At 56.2% G+C, this 27,292-nt stretch overlaps 1 protein-coding gene across 1 annotated transcript in view; it reads left to right on the forward strand.

The window, feature by feature from the left end:
* The window catches only part of SCN5A (sodium voltage-gated channel alpha subunit 5), a 102,179-nt gene that overhangs the window by 13,443 nt on the left and 61,444 nt on the right, over positions 1-27,292 (forward strand). Inside the window, exons 2-11 of the mRNA XM_079933139.1 lie at positions 121-446; positions 2,971-3,116; positions 10,148-10,228; positions 11,554-11,682; positions 18,446-18,537; positions 22,045-22,275; positions 23,661-23,724; positions 25,045-25,186; positions 25,689-25,886; positions 26,885-27,064. Of these exons, the coding sequence (XP_079789265.1) occupies positions 174-446; positions 2,971-3,116; positions 10,148-10,228; positions 11,554-11,682; positions 18,446-18,537; positions 22,045-22,275; positions 23,661-23,724; positions 25,045-25,186; positions 25,689-25,886; positions 26,885-27,064 (1,536 nt within the window). The 5' untranslated portion in view covers positions 121-173. The remainder of the gene's footprint in view (positions 1-120; positions 447-2,970; positions 3,117-10,147; positions 10,229-11,553; positions 11,683-18,445; positions 18,538-22,044; positions 22,276-23,660; positions 23,725-25,044; positions 25,187-25,688; positions 25,887-26,884; positions 27,065-27,292) is intronic.

Genomic DNA, 27,292 nt, shown 5'->3' on the forward strand with positions numbered 1-27,292 from the left:
GGGAGCATCTTTGCCAAGGTGCTGGTCCTTGCCTCCACCAGCCCAGCCACTCCCCCCAGGTCTGGCCACCCTGACCCCTGGCCGTGGGCACAGCATCAGCCCCATGTCTGTGTCTTTCAGCTTCCCTGCAGGTAGCGTGAGGACAGCCTGTGCCCCAGAAGCAGGATGAGAAGATGGCAGACTTCCTGTTACCTCGGGTCACCAGCAGCTTCCGCAGGTTCACCCGGGAGTCTCTGGCGGCCATTGAGAAGCGCATGGCAGAGAAGCAGGCCCGAGGTTCGGCCGCCTCGCAGGAGAGCCGAGACGGGCTGCCCGAGGAGGAGGTTCCCCAGCCCCAGCTGGACCTGCAGGCCTCCAAAAAGCTGCCGGATCTCTATGGCAACCCACCCCAAGAGCTCATTGGGGAGCCCCTGGAGGACCTGGACCCCTTCTATAGCACCCAAAAGGTGACTGCTGCCCACCCCCCACCCCCACCTCCCTGCAGCATCCCTGTCAGCACAGCAGACAGCGAGAGGGCCTCACCTGCATACGGGGGCTCTGTTTGGGGTTGGCTTCCCTGGGCCTTGGGAGAGTGAGTCATTAGTGATCTATATTCCCATCACCTTAATGTTAGAGTTCCAGAATAAAAGGCCAGAATTATGCAGCCTGAGATGGTTTGGTGCTATGAAAGAAAGAGCAGGCAGCCACACTTGAAATCTTGCCTCCCTGTGGAGTATCTACTTTGGGAATCATCTGTGGTTAGATTATTCTCACCCCTGGAGGACTCCTCCCGGTCCCGTGGTATGTGTGAATTGGAGTCGGGCCCTGAGTCCAATTTGGGCCCCAGAGCACAGCATGTGATCCCTCTCCTAACCAGAGACAGCATGTAGCCCCCATCCCCCACCCCACGGAATTTGCTAGGCACTGGCTGTGTAATGACAGCTCAGGCTGGGGGCCACGGCAGCAGCATCCTGGGCCTTGTGGGCTGGTGATGGGACCTTGATGGCCAGTGGGAAATCTGAGAGGGGTAGGGAGGGGTGGTCCTGCCATTGTCCCTCCTGAGTGTAGGGAGAGGAAGGGGCTTTTGTCCACTAGGGCAGGGTAACCCAGGCTTCCTCAGGTGTGGATTTCTGCCCAGGAGGTCAGTTCCCCGGTCTGGGTCCCCTGCCCGGCCTCACCTCTCAAGACCGTGTGCTCAGCCCTGCACCCAGCCAGACCACGGGCATGCAGGGCTCCTGCAGAGGCCTGGTACCCACCCCAGCTGCCCACACTTCGGGCCTCACTGCCAGAAGAAGGCGGGTTTGAATTTGGGGGAGGCCTTTCCCCAGAAGGCTGGGTGCCGAGGAGGATGGTTCCTACCCACGTCACTGCAGTTGGTCCAGGGCTGAGGAAGCGCTGAGGAGGTGAATGTGAGCACCTGGCGGGTATGAGTGTTGCGTGTCAGTGTCACCGGGCATCTGAGTTGTGTGTCACTGTGCAATGAGACTGCATTCAGGAGACCAGGAGTCTGAGGGTGGGAGAGGTGCCAATTGTCTCCGTGTGTACACGCACATGTGAGTGGGTAGGTGGAAGGAAAGCCCACCCAGGCTATATGCACAGGCGGGAGAAGAGACCTTGAACCTGGTCTCGATTCCCCCCAGAGTTCGAGTGACTCAGGCTGGGTTAAGGTGGGGGCCTGGGGCCACGGTTGGGGTCAGAGTTAGACTAGACATTGGGATTAGTCAGGTTGGGTGGGCCTAGGTCCTGGTTGGTCAGAGCTGGAAGTGAGAATTAGGGTCGGGTTAAGGCCGCAGCTGGGGACGAGTCAAGGTTTGAGTGGAGCATCAAAGTGGCGATGGGGTTGAAGTTAGCTGGGACAGGAGGAGTCATGGCACGGGGACCCGGCTGAGAGTAGGCCAGGGCTGGGCTGGGCTTTGGGGAGCTGGTGGCAGTTGAGCCTGGGAGGAGTCAGGGACACTCTCCTGTCCCTGTGATCGGGGACACTTGAGTGGTGGCCCCAGGTAGGATTCTGGTCTCTAACCTCCCGTCTCCCCTTGCTGACCCCCAGTCACACTGCCTGCAGCCCCACCGGGTGATTCAGGCACCACAGCAGAACTTTCAGTCCTCATCTCTCTGGTCAGCTTTCTCCCCAGCCCCGAGTAAAAAGAACCTTATCTCAACAGCTCAGCCCTTGGAGAAGCACAGCCCCAGGCTATGCCACCTCAGCTGTGCCCGCTGAGCCAGGGCAGGGGGAATGGACTGCTGTCCTCAAGGGTGGCATCTGGCTCAAATGCCCACTCGATGTGCTCGTGGCTCAGCCTCTAGCACCCATTGTCCGCTCAAATGCCCCGTTGAGCTGTGTAGATAGAATCTTCTGGAAGCACAGGGAGCGGGTTTACCCTGGGCTGCACATGATCCCCCGAGGAAGACACTAGGTTGTGTCCTCTGGGGTCAGGTGGGGCTGCCATCTGTCTGGACTCCAGGAGACACGGTCCCCGGGAAAGCTTCACTCTCCTGGGCTGGGCTCTGCATTTTCCTCATCCCTACTCTCACCCGTTAGTCCTCCCTGCTGACCCAGCTCCCTTATCAGACCCTCGCTCCTCAGTGGGCCTCATGGGGAAGCACAGAGGGGTCAGAAGGGAGAGGGGAAGGAGGGGGCATCAGCGGGGTCCTGGCCTCCGCTATGATAACAGCTCGGCTAGGATCGTGAAAGGCCTCTTCTGGCTGGGACTGTAATTTTCAAACGAAACTAAATCCACCCAACCTGACAATCCCTTAAACTTGATCTCATCCCACCCCAGCCGTGGGTGACCCAGCAAGGGTCCACTCACCTGTCAAACGTGCCGACTGCCCCTACCCGCCACCTCTCCCTCAGGCCCTCTCCTCTTCCTCTCACCCTACCCTTTCTCCAGAGTTCTAGGGCTCTGAGCCAACAGCTGCCCCCCAAAAGCCTCTGTCCTCCATAAGGGCCTAAGGGCTGCCACCCGACCTAAAGCAGCTCTCCGTCCACAGACCTTCATCGTCCTGAACAAAGGCAAGACCATCTTCCGGTTCAGTGCCACCAACGCCTTGTATGTCCTCAGCCCCTTCCACCCCATCCGGAGAGCGGCCGTGAAGATCCTCGTTCATTCATATCCTTGGCAGTCCGTCCCCGCTGTGTGGGCCCCAAACAGGGCGGGAGAGGGGGGCGGGTGGTGGATGGGGCGTTTAGGGCTGAGGGTGGTGCTGATTGCCGGTCAGTCCTCAGACGAGCACACAGTTTTCACCTGGGAGCAGTTGGACATCAGTCTCTCGGACCCCACCCCGAATCTGCATCTGCATTTTAACAAGATCCCAGGGGATCGTGGACCCATGAAAGTTTGGGAGATTCGGCTCTGATCCTTCAGGAGAGAAATGTCCTAGAAGCTCAGCTACTGAGGATCCCAGAAGAAATGAGGCCGATCAGTGTCCCCTGGTTCTGGTCTTGGCTCCACATGTCCCCTCCCACTGCACCCCCGGGCCTGCACCTCCCCGCCTACCGGCTGGGACCTCAAGCAGGTCCCCGGTGCTCAGCCAAGGAGAAAACGCTTCCCAGTAAAGAGGCCTCTGGTTTATTCACATGTGGGCCTCTTCCAAGGGAGGCATCGCTTGCTTTTTGATTAGGTGTTGACAAAATGTCTGCAGTTTCCGAGTATCTCAAAGAACTCTGGTTAGCGTTAAGTTACATAAACCACAACCTAAAAAATCTTCAGGCTGCGGAGGAGAGCTCTGGGACGGCTGCAGTATGGTAAGGGACGGGTACTGGTCTTTGGGCCCTAGGAGGACCCCATTCGGGTCGAGCATGGGACAGGGAAACGGCTGTTCTCTGGACTTCAGAAAAAGGGCCCTATGCATGGAGCCTCTCGGGGCGGGGGGCAGGTATCTGGCTGTATACATGGAGCCTCTCGGGGCGGGGGGGCAGGTATCTGGCTGTGGAGTCAGAGGCATCTGTGTTTCACTGTGAGGGCCTGGGCAGCTTTGCTTTAGCTGCAGCTGACTTGCCTGTTAATTGAATCGATGATGCTGGGCTCAGTGGTGTGATGAGCTGTTAGATTGGTGGCTTGGCCCGAGAGCTCCCCAAGGTCCCCCCTCAGTTCCCCCCTCCGGATGGACCTCTTCTGAGGCGAAGGCGAAGGTCTCACCCATTAACCTCTGGTCAGGGCAGGAGGCTTCAGGAAAACAGCTGCTCAGTGGGGGACTGAGTAACAGAGACAGATGCTGACTGCTCGGGGGACATTTCCTGTCCAGGCAGGGATGAGGGATGCTCCTTCCTGGTTCCACTGTCTGCCCACCTGTGCCCCGGTGCCGGATCCCAAACCCAGGGACCAGTCAGAGGGCCCCAGGGACCCGTTTGTTTTCTGCTTGCAGACGCTCTCCAGCCCCCTCCAACTGGCTCCTGCCTTTCTCATGGAGATGCTGAGACACATGTATGTCCAGGGACCACCCCCTGCTCCCAGCCCATGCAGGCCATGGCTGTGGCGTCAGTAGGGTGGTCTCTAGGGTGGGCAGACACTGTGGGGAGAGACTATATTCAGGGGCAGCCTACCATTCACAGCTGCATCCTACTTTATGAGGCAAGGGTGGTCCTGGATTTAATTTTGAGCCATTCTGCAACTGTTCCCAAGCTCCCTGTAGGTGCCAGGCACTTTGCCCGGCACCCTGGAGGTGTCAAGCTGAATAAGACACTGTCCTTGCCCCCTTGGGAATTTTACAGTCCCCTCAGCGTGATTAGACAACCACACGAGGAGTTGTCATTTCTGCCAGCATGTGGGCATAGCCTGGTGAGAGCAGTGCAGCGGGAGGAAAGGCCAGCCTTCTTGCTCTGAGCCTGTCTCCGGCCTCACTCCAAGGGCGTGGCGTCCCCGAAAGCATGCTCCGGCTCCCACCTGGGGCTTCTCCTCCAGGTATGTAACCAACCCAGCTCTGTTTGGTAGCCACTGCAGCCCCTAGGGATGAAGCTGCAGCCCCAGGGCTCCTGCAAAGCTGGGCCATGGGGCAGCTGAGGCCAGGGAGGCGGTAGGGGCAATGCAGTCCCCAGCCTGGCCAGAGGGTCCACCGAGCGGTGGCACTGAGGCTGTGTAGGGCTGGTTCCGCCCGGCAGGACTGGCCCTGAGGTCACTGAGGTGGACCTTGTGTCCCAGGGCAGCTGTCCCAGGGAAGTGGCTCAGCATCTGGGAGGCCCTGTGCTGGGCTCTGAGCAGCTGCCTTGACGCTCCACTGCCTGGGGATGGGAGCACACTGCTGGCCTCCAATAGCGCCCCTTAGCGGGCTTGGGGGGCACTGAGGGAGAAGAGGGACCTGGATTGTGGGGTTTGGGAGCAGCCCCTCTGTGTCCTTGAGTCTTGCCATCAAAGTGTGGTACACCAACCAGCAGCAGCAGTATCACAAGGATCTTAAAGGAATTGCTGAAACTTGGGCCCAGAACCCGCATTTCAGGAAGGTCTCCATGATTTCTGCACACACTGCCCTAAGGCAGTCATTTCCAAATGTCAGTCTGCCAGTGGCACCTGGGAAGTTTGTTAAAAATGCAGATTTCTAGCGCCTTCCAGACCAGAATCACCAGTGTGAGGCCTAGAAATCTACAAGCTCTTCATGCATTTCCCTGTTTTTCAATCAAGATACAGTTCGCATACCATAAAATGTACCATTTAAAGTGTACCATTCAGTGGACTTTAGTATATTCATAAGGTTGTGCAATCATCACCACTTTCTAATTCCAAAACATTTTTGTCACCCCCAAAAGGAACCCCATGCCCATTGGCAGTCACCGTGCGTTTCTAATGCCCACAGATTTCAGGTTTTGAATTAGGAGCTTTCTCTCCATTTACACTTTTTTTTATTGTGGTAGAAAACATGTAACATAAAATTGACCATCTTAATCATTTTTAAGTGTCCAGTATAGTCATATTAACTATAGGCACATTGTTGTGCCATAGATCTCTAGAATTTCTTCATGTTGCAAAACCGAAACTGATTGTTGGCCTACATTTCTATAGCCATTCAAACATCTCAGTCCCCAGTGTGCAAAGTTCTGTGCCAGGCCCTTTGGACAGGGCAGTAGGGGCAAAGACTAACTTACGAGGGGGCAGGAATGCAGTCCCTGCTCTCCAGAAAGAAAGCCCGCTCACTTGCGACAATCCAGGCATTCCCAGTGACATGCTGGTGATCGTGCGATACCTCAGTTCAGCTTTGCTCTGGGCTCCACGCTTGCAGCGTGTCCCTGGGAAGTTGCCTAAAAAGTAAATATGGGCATGTAGAATTTTTTTTTCTGAAGTATTTTTGTTATAATCCTGCAGAATGTGTTCCTGCCAGGATTAAATAAAAGAAACCAACAGAACGCCAAATTCCACTGCAGTCACATTCAGAGAGCCCGCACGTTCATGGCAAGCAGCATTTTGCCTTCCTGGGTGCATAGGATCTGTTCACAAAATCCTCCCACATTCCCTTGGAAGATTCAAATGGGCAATCAAACCACATGTTTGTGTGTGTGTGTGTGTGTGTGTGTGTGTGTGTGTGTGTGTGTGTAATTTAATAGCACAAATATATGAAAATATCCCGACCATTAATTCCCTTCTCTTTGATGCCTTAGGATCTGAAGACAGGCAGCCCCAGTTTCAGACTTTCCCCACAACCCAGGCTGGCAGTCCTTGCTGGCATTTTAATTATGAGGCTGGGAGTGGGTGTCTGGGGACAATGACACGGCAGGATTGAAGATGTTCAGCTGAACTCAGCCCCGGAGAGCTGGCCTTTGCCTCTGCCCACACATGAAACCAGCTCAATCATCGGCCTGAAACCACCAGGCAGTGCAAACAGGTGTGCCCTGGCCAGGAGTACACTTGACTTATCTCTCTGGTATTGGCTGTGTGCGTGGCTCCATGGGGGACCTAGGGATGCTTGGGCTGAGTCACAGGGACTAAAGGCTCAGTCTAGGTAGGAAAAGATCACATACACAGGAAAGACTGAGAATAATGGAAGGGCTGTCCTCAAGGATAGGAGAGCCAGGCAGGGTTTTGAGCCGTCAGGTGGCAGAGACTAGAGTCTGTGCACCTCACCCTCCATTGCTGTGTCTGGAAAAGCCAAAATTCATTCAGGGAGCACTTGTCTTTTCCCACCGTGTGACCCAGGCCCTGGCTAGCGGGGCTCAGCAGGGCTGTCTACTCTGGTTCTTCCCGAAGTCTTGATGCTAGACCTTGATTCACCTCTGTCTGTGTCCCGCCAAGTCCTCTGGTCCAAGGCGGCCTGTCCGCACTGCTGCTGTCTGCCAAGTGACCTTTTCTCCTCTCTAATGAGAGCTATGAGTGGTGTGTGCACTGAGAGAGGGCTTGGGAGAGGCTTGGCTCCCCAGACAGGGGTCTCCCCAGTTCTGAGCCTCACCAGGACTGACGGCTGGAGGAACCCTAACCAACCTTCAGTGCCTGTCTAAATGCCTCCTCCAGGAAGCCTTCCTGCCCAGCCCAGCCAGAGGCGGGTCTGGTTTCTCATAATACCCTATCTTGGAGCAGTTCAATGGCTAAGAGGCCTCCCTATCTCCCGCACAGAGCCACGCACATGTGCTCACATGAGGTTTGTTCTTAAAAATGACAAATAATTCTGTTCCTCTTCCTGGGTGGCCGTCTGCTCACACTTTACAGAGCCCTTCACCCTGTGGTTTGTACCCACAGTCGTTTTCTGTGACTGCCGTAACAAACTACCACAAACTTCGCCACTTGAAACAACACAGACTTACCACCTTATAGTTCTGGGGGTCAGAAGCCCAAAAAAGTTCTCACTGGGCTAAAAGCAAGGTATCGGCAGGGCTGCAATCATTTCTGGAGGCTCTAGGGGAGAGTCTGTTTTCTAGGTTTTTCTGTTTTCTGAGGGCTACGGGAAATCCTCGGCTCTGGCCCCCTTCCATTTCCGAAGTCAACAGCAGCTGGTGGAGTCTTGCTCTTAGCATCATTACTTTCATATTTCAGGAATCATCTGATCCTCAGTTGGTTTAGCAATGGATCTGTGGGGATGAATAAAGTCTGGTTGAGGGGCTTGTTAACTGCCCAGTGAGGAACGCCTTGGCAGGGAGCTGGGGTGTGAGGAACGGGAATGTGTGTGCGCACATGCGCACGTGTATAGGGGAGAAGGGCTGCTGAGTTGGGTATCTGATCCTACCCTTGAAAGCTGGAGAGGAACTAGGCCTGGCCGTGGAGACCCTCCCCCGGGCAGAGGGATGCACAGATACCAAGCTGAGGGAGGGACCTCGGTGTCTGGAGAGACACCCTCTGGCCGGGGAGGAATCAAGGTTCCCTGAGGCCCTGGCCGCTGAGCTGAGCAGCTCTGGTTTGAGTATCCAAACCCTGGGGTGTCCCAAAACCTGACCCCTCTCATCTCAGATGAGAAATTGGAGAATTCGTTATATACTGGGGGCCAGGTCTGACATGCTATTGCCTGATACCCTGGACTCCCTAGAAGGAGTGCTGGAGGTGTGGAGGGCATTCACCTAGATTCCTTGAGATATCCCACCTCTCTCTCTAGCTGGGCCACCAAAGTCAGTACCCCAGCTCAGCCCCATCTCCAGTCTGACTGCATGGGGCTCCCCATCGGGCCCGAGGCTGGGCCAAGCCATGGGAAAGGGTGGAACTGTGATGGGGAGGGAAGAGGCAGGCCCCCGGAGCTCAATTACTGCAGCTCCCGGGCTTCCGGTGGGAATCGCCTGGCTGGCAGCTGCTGCCCGCAGGGCTGAGGCCGGGACAAGGTGGTGAGCCTGGGGGCAGCTGCAGGGAAGGGAGGCCCAGTTTCCTCTCTTGGGCTGGGGAGAGGATTTGTGGGGCAGCAGAGTGTCCCTGTTCTAGGCTGGGCCTCTCGGGGGTGCCCCTACCCACAAGAGGCCCAGGGTCTGGCCCTTGTTCCTCTGCAGGTCCAGTAGAGGTAAGGGAGGCCATGGCGGTCAGTCAGAGCTTTGTTCAGCCTGAAGCAGTGTCTGGGACTTGGAGCCAAAGAGTCAGGGATCATGGTGACACAGTGGTTAAGAATCCGCCTGCCAATGCAGGGGACACGGGTTTGAGCCCTGGTCTGGGAAGATCCCATATGCGGCGGAGCAGCTAAGCCCGTGTGCCACAACTACTGAGCCTGCACTCTAGAGCCCACGAGCCACAACTCCTGAGCCCATGAGCCACAACTACCGAAGCCCGTGCACCTAGAGCCTGTGCTGCACAAGAAAAGCCACCACAATGAGAAGCCCGCGCACCGCAACGAAGAGTAGCCCCCGCTCGCTGGAAATAGAGAAAGCCCACGTGCAGCAACAAAGACCCAACACAGCCAAAAATAAATAAATATATTTAAAAAAACAAAAAAAGACTCAGGGATCAGACAAGGCCTGGAGCAGTTCAGCGTGAGGCTAAGGGCCCAGAGGATGCCCGAGACGCAATCCCAGCATTTGAAGAGCTCCCCTTCTGGTGGTGACAGATGGGCACTGCCATTCAGGGAGCCAGACATGCTAAAAGAGGGATGCCTGGTGCCATGGGGGTGCAGCAAGCAAGAAGTCAGGGCAGGTTGCTCAGAGGAGGCCCTCGTTGAAGGAGGGAAGCAGTGTACTAGGTGGAGAAGAGGCCACGAGTGAAGAGCATGTGCAAAGGAGGAAGCAGCCAGAGATGTGGTCCCCTGCCTCCCCTCAGGTCACTGTGTCCGGACAAGGCATGAACGTTTTGGCAGAGGTCCTAGTTCAAAGGTCAGCGTGGGCTGCTCCCATAGAAGTGGAGGAGGGAACTCGGGGCCCTGCCACCGTGGCTTTCCTCTCCCTGAAACAGTGGCGCCTGAGGAGCTGTTTATAAACACCCATCTCCCTCTAATTGTGGCCAAGGACAGGGCTCCCACTAGGCCATGGGTAAAAACCTCTGAGATCTGGGGGCCGGCCCCTCGTCCCTTCTCTCCAGGATGGGCCCTACAAGGGACTCTGCTGTTTGAATTCAGGTGTCTGGTCCCTGTCGGGGGCTGTGGAACAGGGCAGGTGTCCAGCCTCGGTGGGGAGGGGTTGGCAAGGACTGGGCAGAGCCCCGGTGTGTCTCCTGGGAGCCCCTGTCTCGTTGATCTGGCAGCCCTGGCCTGGCGGTGCCGACACCTGGGGCGGGACCCCCTGGCGGTGGCAGCCTGTCCGGCCCCCTGCAGGCGGCTTTCCTTGACCCTGCGCCATGCTCTTCAGCATGCTCATCATGTGTACCATCCTGACCAACTGCGTGTTCATGGCCCAGCGCGACCCTCCACCCTGGACCAAGTATGTCGAGTGAGTATCTTCAGGGCCTCTCCAGCCAGCCCCTCCCGCCCTGCCTTTTCCATTCCAGACTCTTGGCCTCAAAGTTACCCCAGCAGAGGCCCAGGGACTCACCCACCTGGTGGGGGGGGGTGGTCCTTGCCCTAGCCCTTCCCTCTTTCGCTGCTTCCAGTCCTGCCAAATTCATGCTTTGAGTTATGTCCTCAGGAGAGGAAGCTCTCCAGGTTGGCAAAGTGAGGGTTTCCCCCTGACCCACCTTAAAGAGGACTGATGATATTGGAGAAGGCTCTGAGACAATACTACTAATAACTGAGCACTTAGTGCATGCCAGCCACTATCCTGGAGCAATAAGCATCATGTAACCCCATAGGGCAGGTACAGACACTATGCCCATTTGACAGATGAGAGACAAAACTGGAGAAGTAACCACCCCAGACCTTGCAGCTAGGGGGCGTGGCAGCCGGGAAAAGGCCCAGGACTATTCCGACCTCAACACCACACTCTGCTGCCTCTTTTCCCTAAGTCCTGCTTCCTATAACCGTTTGCACAGTTTTAGAAAACTGTGCCTGGTTCTTTCTTCCCACATGAACGTACCTGACCCATAGGTTCTAAGTGGAACCCAACAGGCCTTGTTTTTAGGGGACCAATGAAATGTTGGGGACAGCCTCTCTTACCTAAGTGGCTTGCCTGGTGGTGCTCCTTGTTCACACAGGACCCAGCAGCACGGCCGGTGCTGGGGTCTGCATCCAGCTGCTAAGACCTGGAGACAAGCATGGCTGTGGCCCTGTGGGCCGCAGTCCCAGCATCCGAACATTTGGGATTGCTCAGCTGACCCCGGACACAGAGAACAGCAACCTCCCAGCCTCAAGTGTTAGAACATCAACCCCCTTTCCGAGCCCAAGGTAGACAGCTGTACCCACCTACCTGTAGATGGTTGAGGATGAGAAGCCTCCCATCACTGAGGATCCACAAACAAGAGTGAGGGGCCAGAACTCTGAGTGTCCTAACTGTCCCACAGTGGCCACCGTATGCCTGTGTACCTGGACCCCCAGGGCTGGGGTGAGGAGATACGTGGAGGGTCTTCTTACATCAAGACAACCGAGAGACAGAAGATGGAGGGTTCACATGGGCATGCACAACGCTGAGTAAACGGGAAGATGCATAAGTTGACCAGGTGTTTGGAACGAAGCTCCGGCCCCCAACTCCAGCTCTGCCATGGGGGCTTTGCTGGGAGCCTGGTCTGAGAGCCCTCGAGAGGGAAGCTGCATAGGTCTCCTGCCAACCTGGCCTGCGGGCCTCACCCTCCCTGAGAAAGCCCACCGGTCTCTCCTCCCCAGGTACACCTTCACTGCCATCTACACCTTTGAGTGTCTGGTCAAAATTCTGGCTCGAGGCTTCTGCCTGCATGCGTTCACCTTCCTTCGGGACCCGTGGAACTGGCTGGACTTCAGTGTGATCGTCATGGCGTAAGTACCTCGCCCCTGTGCTGTGCGGGGTGTGGCCACACTGACAGGCGTGGGCGCCACTCCCGGCCCCAGGCTGCCCAGCCCTCTCTGCCTCCCTGCAGAGGCAACATCAGCTCTGCAGGAGGAAGATGGCGTGGAGGCCCTCGGCTCACCCTGGTGGGGAGAGACGGGTTCAGAGTAGCTCACGCGGCCATGCTGGTTAGGCCCCCTGGCTCATCTGTGGCTCCGTGGCAGCCCTTTGCTCAAGGAACTTCATTAAGATTCTGGTTTAGTATCCTCTGCTGTTTCTGTCAAGGGAAACCAATGGTACAACCTGAAATCTCTGGACCACTATGAACAGTGATCTGGATTCCAAGGTGATTTAAACTGCAGGAAAGAGAGCAAAGGAGCTGGAGAAGTGGCTGGGCATCCCCAGGAGCTTATGCCAGGTGCCCCAGCATGGCTGCAGTCTCCACTCAGAGAGTCAATGTCTGGCACATTGTGAGATGCCTGGTCACTGACATGATCCATTGGGTCCTCACACCAGCCAGAGAGGTCACCTGGATGGGGGTTCCTTACTCCCATTTTACAGATGAGAAAACTGATGCCAGGGACACAGTAAGCAAATGTGACCCCAGGCCTGCTGCCATGCCAGCTGAGGCCCCACTTCCTTGCCAGGGAAGGGACCCTTGCTTAGGGGTTGGGTTGAGGCACGCCACTCTGGATGTCTCAGGCAACGGATGCTGGTTTCTGGTGGGGATGAACGATTAGGGCAGGCCTCCCATGCAGGAGTCATGGTCAGGGGCTCAGCCGTCAAACCCTTTATGAAAGCCTGATGTGTGTGGAGAACCCAGTGTGTGCAGGGCTGGGCACCGCACCTCGGCAAGAGCAGAGCTGATGAGGGTTATACTCCCTACCCTTATAGAGCCTCAGTTTCCCCACTGGTGAAAGGTCGGTGTTGAGCTGGGTGGTGTCAGAGGTTTAGTTCAACTGCCACTTTCTAGGATCAGATTCACTGAACCCACCTGTTCATGACAAAGTCTTTATTTACCCTTGGATGTGAGCGGCTCTGAGCTCATCCATGCAGTGGAGGAGAGAGGAGAAGAGGGAAACGACCCTGCTGATGGGGTGCTCTCTGCCCGGTGGTCAGAACATGCATCAGAACCCCTGTTTCTAGGCACGCTGCTTGTGAGCTGACTCCAGCCTGCCGTTTTACAGGTGGGGAAACTGAGGCTCAGAGAGAGGCTACCGCTTGCCATGAAGCCAGTGTAGATTTAGGCCTGGGCAGAGCTAAGTGAACAAGGGAAAGAGTAGTGGGGTGTGGGGGACAGATTGTGCAGCCTTACAGGCCATGATCAAAGCCAAGTGTGATGGGAGCCTGTGGGGGTTAAAAGCAGGGAGGGACGTGGTCTGATTTACATTCTAGGAAGATCACCCTGGCTGCTCTGTGGACAGGACTCTGTGGAGGGATAAGGGCGGAAGTGATGGAGGAGCTCAGAGGCTATTTTCTTAGCCAGGAGAGAGAGGATTGTGTCTGGGACCAGGGTCCCAGTGAGAAGGTGAGAGACGTGGTCAGATTCTAAGTATATTTGAAGGTAGGCCTGACAGGAGACCTCAGGGTGGCTATTGGCTTGAGCAGCTGGGTGGCTGGTGCGACCATTCGTTGGCCTGGAAAACAGAGGGAGGAGAAGAATCAAACATCCGGTCTGGAATGTATTAGGTATGAAAGCATCCAGGGTAAGATATCGAGTCGGCAACTGGATCTTCCAACCTGGAGTTCAGGAAAGAGGTCCACTCAGAGGTATAAATTTAGAAGCTGTCGGGATACAGATGGTATTTAAAGCCAGGAGACCGGATGAGATCATCTGGGAGTGTCGCCAGGGAAGGGAAGCCGCCTGGGGACTGTACCCTGGGACGCTCTAACATCCTGAAGTCCCGAAAAAGGAGAATGGAGCAAAGAAACTGGAGGGAGCCTCCAGGGAAGGCTGAGGAAAACCAGGAGAGAGCAGTATCCTGAAAACCAGCGGGGGAGTGTGACTCGACTTGAAAGAAACCACAAGGAGGCTGAGGAAGGTGAGAACCAAGATGGACCGTTGAAGTCAACAACATAAAAATGGTTGACGATTTTCACCTTGACAAGATGGCTTCCAGGGGAGTGGGGGACACGTGGCCGATGAGAGAAGGCTTGAGGGAGGGTGGGAAGAGGGCGGGGCGGGGGTAGGCAAATGTACCCATCTGCTTTGTGGGGTTTGCTCTAAAATAGGACCCAAAGTAGGGTGGTGGCCAGAGGGGAGGATGGGTGAAGGGAGGACCTTTAAAGAAGGGAGGCATCGTTGCAAGTTGATGGGAACAATCCACGAGAGAGGGGAAGTTGGTGATGGAGCAGAGGGGGCAGTTGCAGGAGCAAAGCCCTTGAGCTGGCCCGAGGGGTAGGAATCCAGGGACTGGGTGGAGTGTTGGCCGTAAGAGCAGGGAAGGCAGAATTTCAAGTGGCAGTGGAGGTAGATTGATAGAGCCGAGAGTGAGAGGAGGAATTTCTCTTCTGATTGCCTCTGTTTTCTCAGTGGTAAGAAGCAGGATCATCATCTGAGAACACAGAGTTGGGAGGCAGGTCTGATGTGTGAGGACGGGGGGAGCATTCTCTGTCAGAGCCAGGGGCTTGCACTCATGGGAATGGAGTAGGATGGCTAAGGGGGGCCCAGGCTCCAAGGTGCCCTACGGCAGGGGTGGGGTGGGGGGGCGGTGGGCAGTGATCCATGGGCCCCTGAGGGCCCGAAGTCACAGGAAGGGGCTTCAAGAGGATAGAGCATCTGCCTGAGCCTTTTCTACCTTCCCATCCTGGAGCCTCAGCAGCACTGTGTCATGGCAGCAATGCTCCCAGAACCCGGGCCCCTTGTCTGATGGCAGGAGCCAGGCTTTGGCTTGTCCTCAGCCCACGACTCTGGGAGCTGCTCTGAGTCCTCCCCATCCAGCCCTTAGCCAGTCCTCCTGTCCTGTCTCATGCTGGTCAGTCCCCGTGGAATCCCGCAGAAAACGTCTCCCTCCACTGGGAATCGCAGAGCAGGAGTCCCTTCCTCACAAGCCCTCCTGCCTTCACTTTGGACCAGAACCAGGCGAGAAAAAGCAGAACGGGGCCTCAGAGGCCACGAGACTATTTCCAGGTTTCTGAGCGTCTCACGGAAATGGTCCACTGACTTCCCCTGGGGCTGCCTGGGCCCATTGGCACACCAGGTTTGTGCTCTGGGCTGGACTGGCCTGGCACTCTGATGGACAGTGCTCCTACCTTACGAAAACAATGAATTACTGCCATGGTAATGCTGTGAGAAGTGTTCTGCTATAGCCAAAATGATTCAATAATAAGGGGCTCTTAGAATCATCAGAGGAGCCTAAAGTGGCAACAAAGTTCTATTCGATGAAACTCCCCATCCCACCTTCCGTTTTACAGATGGAGAAACCGAGGCTCAAAGAGAGCCTACCACTTGCCTAAAATTGTAGAATGAATCAGCAGCAATGCTGGGGCTCAAACCAAGTCTCCTAACTCGTAACCTTGAGAAGCACCCCTATTCTGATGTTTCTGGCTAGGCCTCCACCTGATCCCCAACCCCACCCACTTTAGAATTGTGGAGGGTTGGAGGGGGTGCCAGGAAGCCTGCCAGGCTCCACTTGCAATCCCGCAGCCAGAGCTCTTCCTGTCGCCCCCTTTGAGCTGGGCATTACCTGCTAGTTAGCGCAGCCTCCCACCTTCTGGGGTTGTTATGGAAACCAAACATGGAGGGGAAGGGAGGGAGGGCAGAGAGGAGAGGGTGGCAATCACCGCAGTAGCTAACGTGCTGTGCTGTCTGTACCTCTGCCTGGCAGCCCAGGAGGGGCCGTCTGCATGGAATGGGAGGGCTGCACAGCAAGATAGGGGCAGAGCAGGAAGAAGGCCAGGGTCTGCCTTCCTCATGGTTCCTCGGCCTCCAAAAGGCTCCCTCCTGCGCTGGGGCTGGTGTGATGGGGTAGAATTCTCACCCCTCACCGGCTGCTTTCTCTGTGTCAGGGCCCATGATCCACCCCCGCAGCTGTCTGCCCCTGCCCAGCCGCTTGGCCACAGCAGAAAGAGTAGAAGGACTTGGAGGAGCGTTTTGCCAGCTTGGCAGGAGCAGAGCTCCACCCTGACCTGGGCCACTGCTGAAGCTGGCCCTTTGCTAAATACAGGGTCTCTCCTGCCTTGCCATTCTCCGGGGCCCCAAGAGAGGCTTTGGTGGGGGTCTAGGGCCCCCAAACGGGAAGTAGCCAGGCACTAGGTTCTGGGTCAAGTAAAAGAGGCAGCAGCCCCCGTGTCACAGACACGGTCACAGACACACCTTGTCCTCACCCTGCTCTGTGCCCCACCGTCAAGTCTTCTTCCCCCTCAGTATTGCTCTCCCACGTGTGACCTGACTTCACCCACACTCAACCACTGGCCCCAGCCTGTTCTCAGCCACACAGCTGGCCTTGAAGGCTGCCGGAAGCACATACCCTGGGGTCTCAGCTTTCCTATGCCCAGCAGGTATTGAGCAAAGGGCACTGTCAGCGCTGGGGGCCCTGAGGGGGTGGGGAAGGCAGGGTCTACACTGGGACAGGCGAAGACAGGCTAAATCCAAGCAGATGGGCAGGGCTTCACTGGAGACACGAGAGGACAGGCAGGGTCTGGAAGGGACAAGAGGCTGAAGCAGGGACGGTTGGTTCCCTCTCCATTTGGCACAGTTCTCTGCCCATTCCCTGTAACCAGAAGAGACAGCCTTGAAGCCAGTGTCCTGAACAAGAAAACTTTGTCCCAGGCCACACCCATTGGAGTAGCAGCAGAAAATGGATCCAGAGCCATCCACAGGCTGAAACTGTGGCTTCCATGTAACAGCGACATCGGCAGTGGTCCAGGTTCAACCTGGCAGTCCCATGGCCACACCATGTCTGGACAGAGAGTCCAAGCCTGAGAGGAGAGTGTGGGACAGAGGTCTGAGGGTCAGAGCCCTCACAGAAAGTAGAATAGCCATCAAAAGTTGAGAGGGAGCTTCGACTAAATCAGTAGATGTATATGGGCCAGAACAAGGGAGGTGACTTCTACGCCCCCCGGAACACAGGGCTGCATCTCACTGTCGCGCCCAAGAAAGATTTGCAAGCTGCAGTGCGTCCAGCAGAAGGAATGGAAACCACACGATGGAAAGGATCTGGTGTAGACAGAAGGAAAGCTCTGCTGAGAAGGAGTCTGCTGACTTCCCAGCTCTGAAAGGATGTGGAGAGTAAGGAGGGAGCAGGCCTCGTCCACGGGGCCCCATAAAGACGGAATAGCCCCATGAGTGGATGGAGAGGAAGCTGGTGTCAGCCCAGAGTCAGAGCTGGACCCGGCTGACCCGAGGACATTGAGTCCCTTGTCACAGCGTGCCAAGTCCCTCCCTGCAGACCCCAGAGCTTGAAGGCAGATTCAGAAACTCTGAGCCGAGTGGAAGGGCCTGGAGGTCCACAATGATAGGCAGAGTGAGTCTGTCAGCACTGTCAGCCCACCGTCGACACTCAGCCAGTGTCCCTGGACTGACGTCACTCAGACACCGGGTCGGACACAGTTGGTTAAACATCAGACATCCTGAGTCTGCTGTTCTTTGTCAAACATCAGACACCTTTGGTTAAATCTCAGACACCCTGGATATGAAACCTTTGGTTAAATATCACAAGTCACTTGCCACTGCCCCAACAGCCCTGGTCACACACTATCCATCCATCTCGCAGACATCCTGGTCATGTGACCCATCCACGCGTGTCTTCACGCTCTGCTTGGGCGGGTCCCTGCCAGCCAGAGACCGACTCCTTCCTCCTGTGATTGTGGAAGCTATGGATGGACGATTGTCCAAGTTGCAGGTGGGAGCCCCACGGCCACTCAACCCTGCTGAGCACCACTCGGGCCCAAGCAGGACACACACCGAGGAGGGCTGCTTGCTTCCCGAGGTCACTACTCCTGTGGACACCCAGGGCCATCGTGAGGAGACACCAAGACTGGGGTGGACTCATGGGAGAGGGGCTGGCACATCCCTAGGACCCCTCAACCTGCTTTTTTCTTTTCTTGTGTTGGCCGTTGCCCGTGAGTAGTTAAGAGCTAAATATTTGGGCAACCTCCCGTCTCATCTTCCAAAGCATCATTTTGGGAACTCTTCTCCCTTTGAGTACTCAAGTCACCTCCACCTCCTGACTTCAGGGACTCCTGAGCCACGCCTTGCGCAGAGATTTGTGGTTGGAAGGAGGGAGTGGGATGCCCTCGGACACCCAGCCATGGCTCCACAGCGGTCTCAGCTAGACTTCAGGGTCCCACGGATCAGAGCTGCCAGGCACAAGCTGGTGACACTGCAGAAGACATAGAGCAAAACCAGGACCAGAAACCCGCTTGCTTCCTATATCACCTGGCCTGAGCCTCCTGGAAAATGGAGTTTCCCTCTTTGCTGCATCCCCAGTCTCAGACGCCCCCCCATGTGGCTTCGTGTCATAGTCCCCAAGTGGCATGGAGAACGTGGCAGAGTCGTTCCCTCGTGGCGCTGGTTATTCACAGGACTATCACCGAGAGAGCCGCCTGGGAGCTTGTTCTGTGGACATCCTTAAGGCACCCTCACTGAGGTTCCCCGTGGCAGGAGGGTTGAGATCAAGAAGAAAACCTAGGGGAGGCCCCGGGTCATGCACAGCCCTCCCCGTGGGAGGGGGAGAAGGGAGAGGGCTGGTCGGGGGGGGCGGGCTGAGGTGCCGCTTTGTAATTCCCAATAACTGTGATTTGATTCTACAGGTATGTATCAGAAAATATAAAACTAGGCAATTTGTCGGCTCTTCGAACTTTCAGAGTCCTGAGAGCTCTAAAAACTATTTCAGTTATCCCAGGTAAGATGCCCAGGTTTGCCTCCCAGATCTCAGCTACAAGTGACTCTCTCTCCGTCTCCCCCACCCCCCTCCTCTGACTGTGTGTCCTACTGGCGTGTTGTCACTGTCTTGTGTGTGAATTTCCCTTGTTACAGATACACCACTGAATTTGTGGACCTGGGCAATGTCTCAGCTTTACGTACCTTCCGAGTCCTCCGGGCCCTGAAAACTATATCGGTCATTTCAGGTGAAAATCAGGTTAAACGCCAAGGCTGGAGGGACACGCTTGGGCCTTTCCAGCTACCTGGGAGCCAAGGCGACCCTCGGGAAGGCCCCTTCAAATGTGCCTGTCCCCAGAATACCTTTCCCAGAGCTTGGGTATGGGGGCTGTCTTCAGTGGACACGGCTGTCCCCTCCGTGCTTCAGAATGGGCTTCGGACTGTCCACCTCAGCAAAGCCCACTACCATAGACCCCCGGGGGCACAGAGTACTCCATGGCAGGTCCTGGATTGAACCCAAATTCTTCCCAAGGTAGTGATTTATTTCCCAAACTGAACTCAACTATTGGAATAGCTGAAAGCTTGTATGTGAGTTGCTTCAGCCTGAAGCATCATCCTCCGATAAGGAAACTAAAAGTACTGTTTGTGAGGGAAACCACACCCAGAGTAAAAAAGGACAGCTCAGGCATGGCCTTTCATGGCTGAGTGCCCGTTCCCTGCCTTGAGCCCCCTTTGGTGATACACACACAGCCGACACCGCAACCCCATTCTGTGACACGGAGAGTACTCTGTGGACAGGTGTCACCGGGCCTTGGCGTCTAACAGCCCTTGCTGCATGTGCGGTAGAGGTTTAGCAAACCGTGCATGGTAGCCTCGGGAAGAAATTCTCCTTGACGCATGTTGGCAATTGTCCCGGGAAACCTTCTGAGGCCCAGACGACCTCTCTAGAAAGCCAGTCTACCCCATCCATCTAGGAAAGCTCTCAAAGACTATAATGATTTCAGAGCCTAGAGGCCCCTTCCAGAAACTTTTCTGAGTGCATCCCCACTCAGAGCTGGAGAAGGCATTTCTTTTAAGAAGGCAGCTGGAAACAGGTTGCATGTCACCGATCTGGAGAGATGTCAGAGCTGGTGAGCCAGATGGTTGTATCCACTCCTGACTTGGAAAGCCCGGGCATCCTGGGCCCTTAGCCTGCATTTGCTGTTGCTGCCCCCAGGGAGGCAGGGGCCCTGCTGTGAGCTCCCAGAAGGAGTTCAGACTCCCCCGGTGGGGCTAGTTATCTAATAAGAGGAGCCCGCACTTATGCTGATTTCACACTGAGCCTCAATACTCCTCCTGGCTCTGAAGCCACCATGGGGTGAGCACAGGAGCCACTTGCCCGCACACTCCCCGCACATGGCCCAGACCTCTGCTAAGAGCCCGTAGCGAGTGGGGCACTCTGTTCCCATCCCCATGGAGCCCCCCAACGTTGTGACAGGCGTCATCGGCCAGGGTCTGTCCTCTAGGGGACTTCACAGCACACACCTGGCAAGGATAGGTAAGCACACTGACCACAACAATTAAGAAAAATCATCTTCCAGTTTGTTTTATTAAAAAAAAATAAGGCTGACAAAGGAAAATATTTCTCAGTCCGGGGTTAAGGGAGGGAGCCAGCCAACCCCAACCGAGTCCCACTGGATCTCATCAAAGCTGCCAGCAGCCCAGTGAGGCAGCACACAGCAGCTGCTGAAAGCGGTCATTAGGAAGATGCTGTGGTCACAGCATTACCGACGTCTCCCTTGAGGAGGTGTTCCCTGAGCTGAGGCTTAATAGCCGTGACCCTCTCCAGACCTCAGTCTCCTTTCCTTTAAAATGGGAATGGATCGGAATGGTTAGTTTCCAAGGGCTCTTTGCCCAGCCTGTTAGAACTTCAGTGGAGGGAGAATTTCCCACTTGATCCCCCAGCACCCATCTCTTCCTGGGTCTTCTCAGAAAGAATCCCTTTACTTGGTTGGAATCATTCTTGCCAGAAGTGGACTCTCATCAATGTGAGAAATGGTTAAAGGAATGGGTCACCAACTGATTGTCCCCAAGGACACTATCTCCACAGACCAGGAGGTGCTTTTCAGAGCCTTGGACTGAGTGATTCAGGCCACAGATACTTTGGAGGCAGAGTTTAATTTGGGTATGTGAGCTGCTGCCCACGGCCCCTCACTTTGCCCCCACCATGCCCCACACTATGGGTGGATCTCCAAGCGTGGTGAGGAGAACCAGATGCCCACCGAGGGTCCTAGAAGCTCTGCTAGAGATGAAGCGTAGTTCTGGACTACAGAGGGCTCATGAACCCCGCCACCACCATCACCACCTCCACCACTCTGGGCCCAGACCCCTGCAAGGTCCACCCAGTGCCCAGGCGGTTGCCAACATCTGCCAGGATGATTTCACAGAGAACGCTGAGTGCCTCCGAGCCCTGGGCAGGCAGCAGCATTGGCGGCACTGTGGGAAGGACTTCCTCTCCCCTCTCCCATGTTTGCCCATCGCTGCCTCCTTGTCTCTGAGTCATGGGCACAGCAGCTGCGGGCACAGCCGCACAGGTGCTCCTAACACATTAACCGGCTGGACGATGGATGGATGGAGCTTAATTTGAGATCTGGCCGCTTTGATGGGGGGGAGGGGTGGGGAGGAGGGATGGGAGGTGAGTCCCTGCTGCTGGCAGAGAAGCCCCCTCGCTCCCAATGCTCTGCTCGAACTTGTGAACTTGCTGTAGGACCGCAGCCAAGTGTCAGACCAGAGGCGTCTACACTTGCTCTTCTGTGCGGCGCTGGCTTCTGCAGGGAGCTGGGCCGTGCAGCTAACAGATCACGGCCTCTTAGCTTTGGGGGGTGGGATGGACGGGGGTGGGTTCCAGGGGGACAGGGCAGAGGAGGAAAATACAAAACAGGTACCCCTGTGCCTTTCCCAAAAGTGGGGCCTGAGCCAGAGCAGGCCCCTTAGGACATCACCCACCATGGCCTTAGCCAGACCCACCAACCCCCCCCCCCACCGCCCCATCAACCTCCCCAGTGCACACACCACATTCCCCTACCAAGAATGGCTGAGTCTCTCCCCATCTCAGGATCAAGGCCAAGGCTGTCCATTGCCCTGGAGGGGGCCTGGCCCTCTGTCTCCTTTCCAGGAACTACATTTAAAGGAACAGGCCTGGCATAACTTGGGACTAACTGCGGGGGATAGGCTTTGAGTGTTTTCTCCTGCAAGGAAACAGCATTTTCCATACTTATTTCATTTATTTGGCTATGGACAGCAAAGAGAACTAGGCCCCTCTGAAAATACACAGCCAGACTGGACTCCCGCCCCAGGGGGACCAGGACAGACTCTCAGCAGCAGAGGAAAGGGAGGTTTTGGTCTGAAAAGCCCAGGAGAGGCCTCCTTCCCCTGCCCCCCCATCATGATGGCTCCCCCAGCCCGGCACCCCTCAGGCCTGGCCCCTGTCCACTGGAGCGGGGAGCACGGGTGCCGTGGGTGACTCCGAGCTCCTCCTCGTCTCCCCCAGGCCTGAAGACCATCGTGGGGGCCCTGATCCAGTCTGTGAAGAAGCTGGCCGATGTGATGGTCCTCACGGTTTTCTGCCTCAGCGTCTTTGCCCTCATCGGCCTGCAGCTCTTCATGGGCAACCTGAGGCACAAGTGCGTTCGCAACTTCACGGTGCTCAGCGGCACCAACGGCTCCGTGGAAGCCGACGGCCTGGTCTGGGAATCGCTGGACCTCTACCTCAACGACTCAGGTGCTGACTGGCTCCGTGGCCCAGGCAGGGCTTTGTGGGGCCACCAGGGCCGAGCATCTCCCACACAGGCCTCCTTCTGAGGATGTCCAGGCCCTACCTGCTCCCCCAGAGACCCAGCTGCGTGTCAGGGATCCCAGCCCCTGCCCTTTGGGGCTCTGGGAGAGAGGACAGGAGAGGAGCAGACTCAGCACCTATCCTCCTGAGTTCTCAGGCTAGATGGGGAGATAACACTTGAAGAATGGGAAGTATGGAGAGGTAGATAGGAGAACGGCAGCTACAACATTTGAAGGGTCAGGAATGGTGAGGAGACCAGCCTGCCAGCAGGGAGAGGGCTTTCGCTTGGGAAAGGGTGGGGGGACGGAGCTGGGGTAGTTTGTGAGGCTTCAGAGTAGAGGCCCCATTTGCTTGGCATGGGCTTTGTCACTTGACTTCAGTGATCCTTGTCAGGATGTTAAGTCCATACCCATGCACCCCAGGACAAGCTCGGTGATTGTACAAAGCCACGTGAGCCCCTCGAGTTGTTTCACTGCCCCATGGGTTACACTTCCATCCTCCGGGCTGATGACCAGCACCTCTCTTGCCTAGAGCCATCAGTCTAGGCCAAAGGTAGATGCTGGTACAAGGCCAGATTCCAGGCCACAAGGACCCCGAGGGCCATTCTGAAGTTAAGGCCTCTAACATACACCAGCAGTCCACTGTAGAAAAAAGAAATAGATGGAAACTCAATGAGTAAATTTGCTTGTGATTCAGTGTGGCCACGTAGCAGCTGTTCTAAAACGTATGTGTACACCAAAGTCACCTGGAAGGCTCTGGAAAACACAGACTGCTGGGCCCCACCCCACGAGTTTCTGAGTCAGTAGCTCTGGGAAGTTCCCTTTCTGACCAGTTCCCAGTTGATGCTTGATGCTGCTGGTCTGGGGACCACACTTGGAGAACTGACACCTAAGACTAAGGCAGGTAGTGGGGAGTGATGGGGGCTGATGGATGGTCACAGAGTGGAGGCGACAGGACTGATGTCCTACGTCTCATCTGGTCCAGCCCCAGCCATGTCTGAACAAACCCCTGCCTCCTGTTCGGGGCCTCTCTTGACCCAGGTTGGCCCCCTGAGTGATTGGGGCAGGGTCCGGAAGCTCCTCGTGGGGATTTCCTGAGTGCACCTGGGGACACTGGCAGCTGAACGTCGGAGGAGGAGCCAGAGGAAGCCCAGGGAATCAGCCAGAGTTGCCTCAGACCTGGTCAGGCAGAGGGCAGAGGTCAGGCAGAGGGCAGAGGAGCGGATGGAAGACCCCCAGCAGTGTCTACCTCCCCAAATCCCAGGGTGCAGTCTGGAACCCCCAGGAGTCTGGGCCACACGTGCCTCTCACCATTGGATGCTTCTCTTCCAGAAAACTACTTGCTCAAGAATGGCACCTCTGATGTGTTACTGTGTGGGAATAGCTCTGACGCTGGGTACGTAGCACCCACCCCCCCAGGGCCACCTCACCCAGCTGGGGGAGTCTCCTTCCAGTGCTTTATCAGCTGACTATGCTTTCAGTTTATGCCCTTGACCCCAGGGACAGCAAGACCTTTCCCTGCCTCCCTTCCCTCCCAGGCCCATGGCAGCTGCCCCCCACCTCCACAGGGAGACAGCTGGGAAGGGGTGAAGAAAGAGATGGGAGTTTGGCTTTTCAGGGAAGGCAAACAGAGCCTTGAAGATGGGACTGGACTTGGGGGGCAGCCCAGGAAACCCTGCAGGGCCCCACAATAGCCCAACCCTGGCTCCATTCCCTTCCCAAAGCCCCCCAGGGCGGCACCCACCCCCTCCTGTCTTCACTTCCTCCCTCCTCATCCGTCCATTAGGTCAAAAGTGAGTATGGCCTCCCCTGGCAGCCTAGACTCTCCTCCAGGGCAAGCAGGGCCTGGACCTGCAGCCTGGGTGTGGTACCCAGAGATGCCCAGTAGCCACGTGCAGCTTCCAGGGCCCTGTGCACACCGGCACCTGGGTCAGTGTGACTGTGTCATAGGTTGTTATGGGGAGGGTCACACAGGCTCACCTAAGGGAGGTGCTCTTCGGGGCTGTAGTCCCGCATCTCTGAATATGTAGATCTTCCCTGCAGACCTCAGGGTCTGGGGGAGCAAGGCTGTGCCAGGGGTTCAAATGGCCGCAGAGCCCTTCCTATCTCTAAAGAAAAAGTCTTAATTTCTTAATTTAGGACATTAGCAAGACACAGAGGCCCCTTGGCTGCATCCTCCTCCTTGCCAAGTTCCCCTTGCCCCCATCCTCTCTCTCACACACTCACTCCACTCGTGACTCCATACCAGCGCTCCCTCTTTGGGAGAGAGGCTGTCCCCTCCAGACATGGCCGGGCCCCAGCCCATCCACCCTAGAATCATCCCACAGCCCCACGGCCGCCTGACCTTTGCCTTGGGCTCCATCCTGTTCACCTCAGCCTCATGCTCCCCCTGTGTGTCTGCACTGTGCCCAGCTCCCCTGGGGTAGGCAGGCAGGGAAGAAATCTGAGCCAGGCCCTTGGCACTTCCTCTGGGAGGGGAGAGGCAATGCAGACAGCAGCTGGGATGGTGTGTCACATGGGCAGAGGGAGCTGGATTTAGGCCTAGCAGCATACAGATGGGTAGAGAAAAGAGGAAGACGGTGTCCCGGGTGGGAGGCACAGCATGAAAAGTCACGGCGGCAGGACCCCGCAATGTGGCAGTAGGTTTGTGGAGCTAGCGTCTCAGGGGCAGAGGGCCCCCCACAGCATGGGATAAAGTCTGTGTGTCTGGCCGTAGGACATGTCCCGAGGGCTACAGGTGCCTGAAGGCAGGCAAGAACCCTGACCACGGCTACACCAGCTTCGACTCCTTTGCCTGGGCCTTTCTTGCACTCTTCCGACTGATGACGCAGGACTACTGGGAGCGCCTCTACCAGCAGGTACGTGGGTGCATGGGGCCAGCAGAGAGCTGCCAGGAATGGGCTCAGTGTCTAGCACCAGGGCCCAGGCTGCACAAATGACTAGTCACAAGCGCCCCAGCAGCTTCCCCACTGGTCAGAAGAGAGGAGGCACAGGGGACGTTTGAGGGATGGGGACTCAGCACGCAAAGAAACTTTCCTTTAGCTGGTGACCAAGTACCCAGCCCTCTATATAGGATACTCCATGCTCTGTTAGTGGAACACTGGTCCACCCTATGTGACACTTCCTGTGTCAACTGAAATGTTCTGCCTCCTTCCATGGGTGGGGTACTGCCCCCTGTGTGCAGGTCACTCTCTTCAGTAGGTTAGGACACTTCCCTCTATAGGTGGGACATGCTCTACCTGTTCTCCAGGCTGTGGCCATTTGAACCCCTGGCACAGCCAGGCTGGGCAACTTGGGATTTATGACCTTGACCCGGAAGGGGCCGCAGTGAAGATGACCTCCGCCCCCTTGCTCCCCCAGACCCTGAGGTCTGCAGGGAAGATCTACATGATCTTCTTCATGCTTGTCATCTTCCTGGGCTCCTTCTACCTGGTGAACTTGATCCTGGCTGTGGTTGCCATGGCCTACGAGGAGCAAAACCAAGCCACCATTGCTGAGACAGAGGAGAAGGAAAAGCGATTCCAGGAAGCCATGGAGATGCTCAAGAAAGAGCATGAGGTGGGTGAGCAGTGTGGCCAAGGAGCTTCCAGAACAAGCCTTCACCTGATTGTGGATGCCTATAAGTGTGGCGCCTGCTGGGTAAAAGCTGGTGGCTGTAAGTGATGCATGCTGGGTAAAACTGGCGCCTGCTGGGTAAAGCAAGTGTCTGGTGGGTGTAGGTATTTCCTGTGAATGTGGTGTCTGCTGGGTAAAAATTTGTTACCTGCTGGGTAAAGACAAGAGCCTGTTCATGGGGAGGTAAAAGTGGTGCCTGCTGAGTAAAGGTGGGTCCTGTGAGTATGGTGCCTGCTGAGGAACGCTCTTCCCTATGACCGTGGTGTCTTCTGGGTGATGGTGGTGCCAGGTGGGTAAAGGTGGTAGCTCCTGGCTAAAGGTGGTCGCCGTGAGCCTAGTGCATGCTGGGTAGGAGAGAACCATGTGTCCACAGACATAGTTTATCCTAGTCAACGGATGCCTTCTGATGGGGTAGTGAGGAAGATCCAAGGTCGGAGGCCTGAACAGGCTCAGCAAATGAGCACTGGCGATGCTGCCATGGCTGTCCCCACAGTTCCACACATGGTGGGTGCCGGAGGCTAACTGCAGAGCAAACTTTTTAGAAGCTAGGCCAAGGACATCCACTTCCTTCTCACTGCTCCATGCCACATCCTGCAGCAGCCATTTTGACCAGCCGAACCTTCTCGAAGATCCCCTGCCCTCTAGTTCTGTCACTACCTCGGCTCATCAACACCCCCTCTCCCACCTGCCCCAACCCTCCACTCTTGCAAGAACTGCCCACTTAAGCCACTACTCTCTTCATCCCTGGATCTGGATCTTTCTCAAAACATCCTGGGTCTGTCTGAGCTCACCTCTCCATGATGTACTCGTTTGGGGGGGTGTGGGCAGGTCCACTTAACTGTTGGGGAAAACAGAGGTGCTGAGAGTTGCCTGGCCTACCTTGGCCTGAGGTTGCATCATGTCTCAATGACCAAGACATCCCTTCTTCCACCGTTTTTCAGGCCCTCACCATCAGGGGTGTGGACACCGTGTCCCGCAGCTCCTTGGAGATGTCCCCTTTGGCCGCAGTAATCTCCCACGAGGGAAGGAGCAAGCAGAGAAAACAAATGTCTTCAGGGTCGGAGGAGTGTGGGGATGACAGGTTCCCCAAGTCCGACTCGGAGGATGGTCCCCGAGCAGTGGTAATCTCCGGCCGTGGCTCTGGCCCTTTCAGAGTGGATCCAGCATCAAAAGGCCATCGTGCTAGTCCCCTGGTGCTGTCACAGCCCCCACGGTTGCTCCCCAAGGAGAATATTCCTTGAGCCCCCTCCCAGCCCCTCCTGTTTCCCATGGCCACTCTTAGAGTGGAGGAGCCCTGGGCAGAGGGATAGGGTAGGTTTGGGTGTTAGGATATCCCCAACCTCAGCTAA

The sequence above is a fragment of the Stenella coeruleoalba genome, assembly GCF_951394435.1.
Source record: "Stenella coeruleoalba genome assembly, chromosome: 10".
Lineage (NCBI taxonomy): Eukaryota > Metazoa > Chordata > Mammalia > Artiodactyla > Delphinidae > Stenella > Stenella coeruleoalba.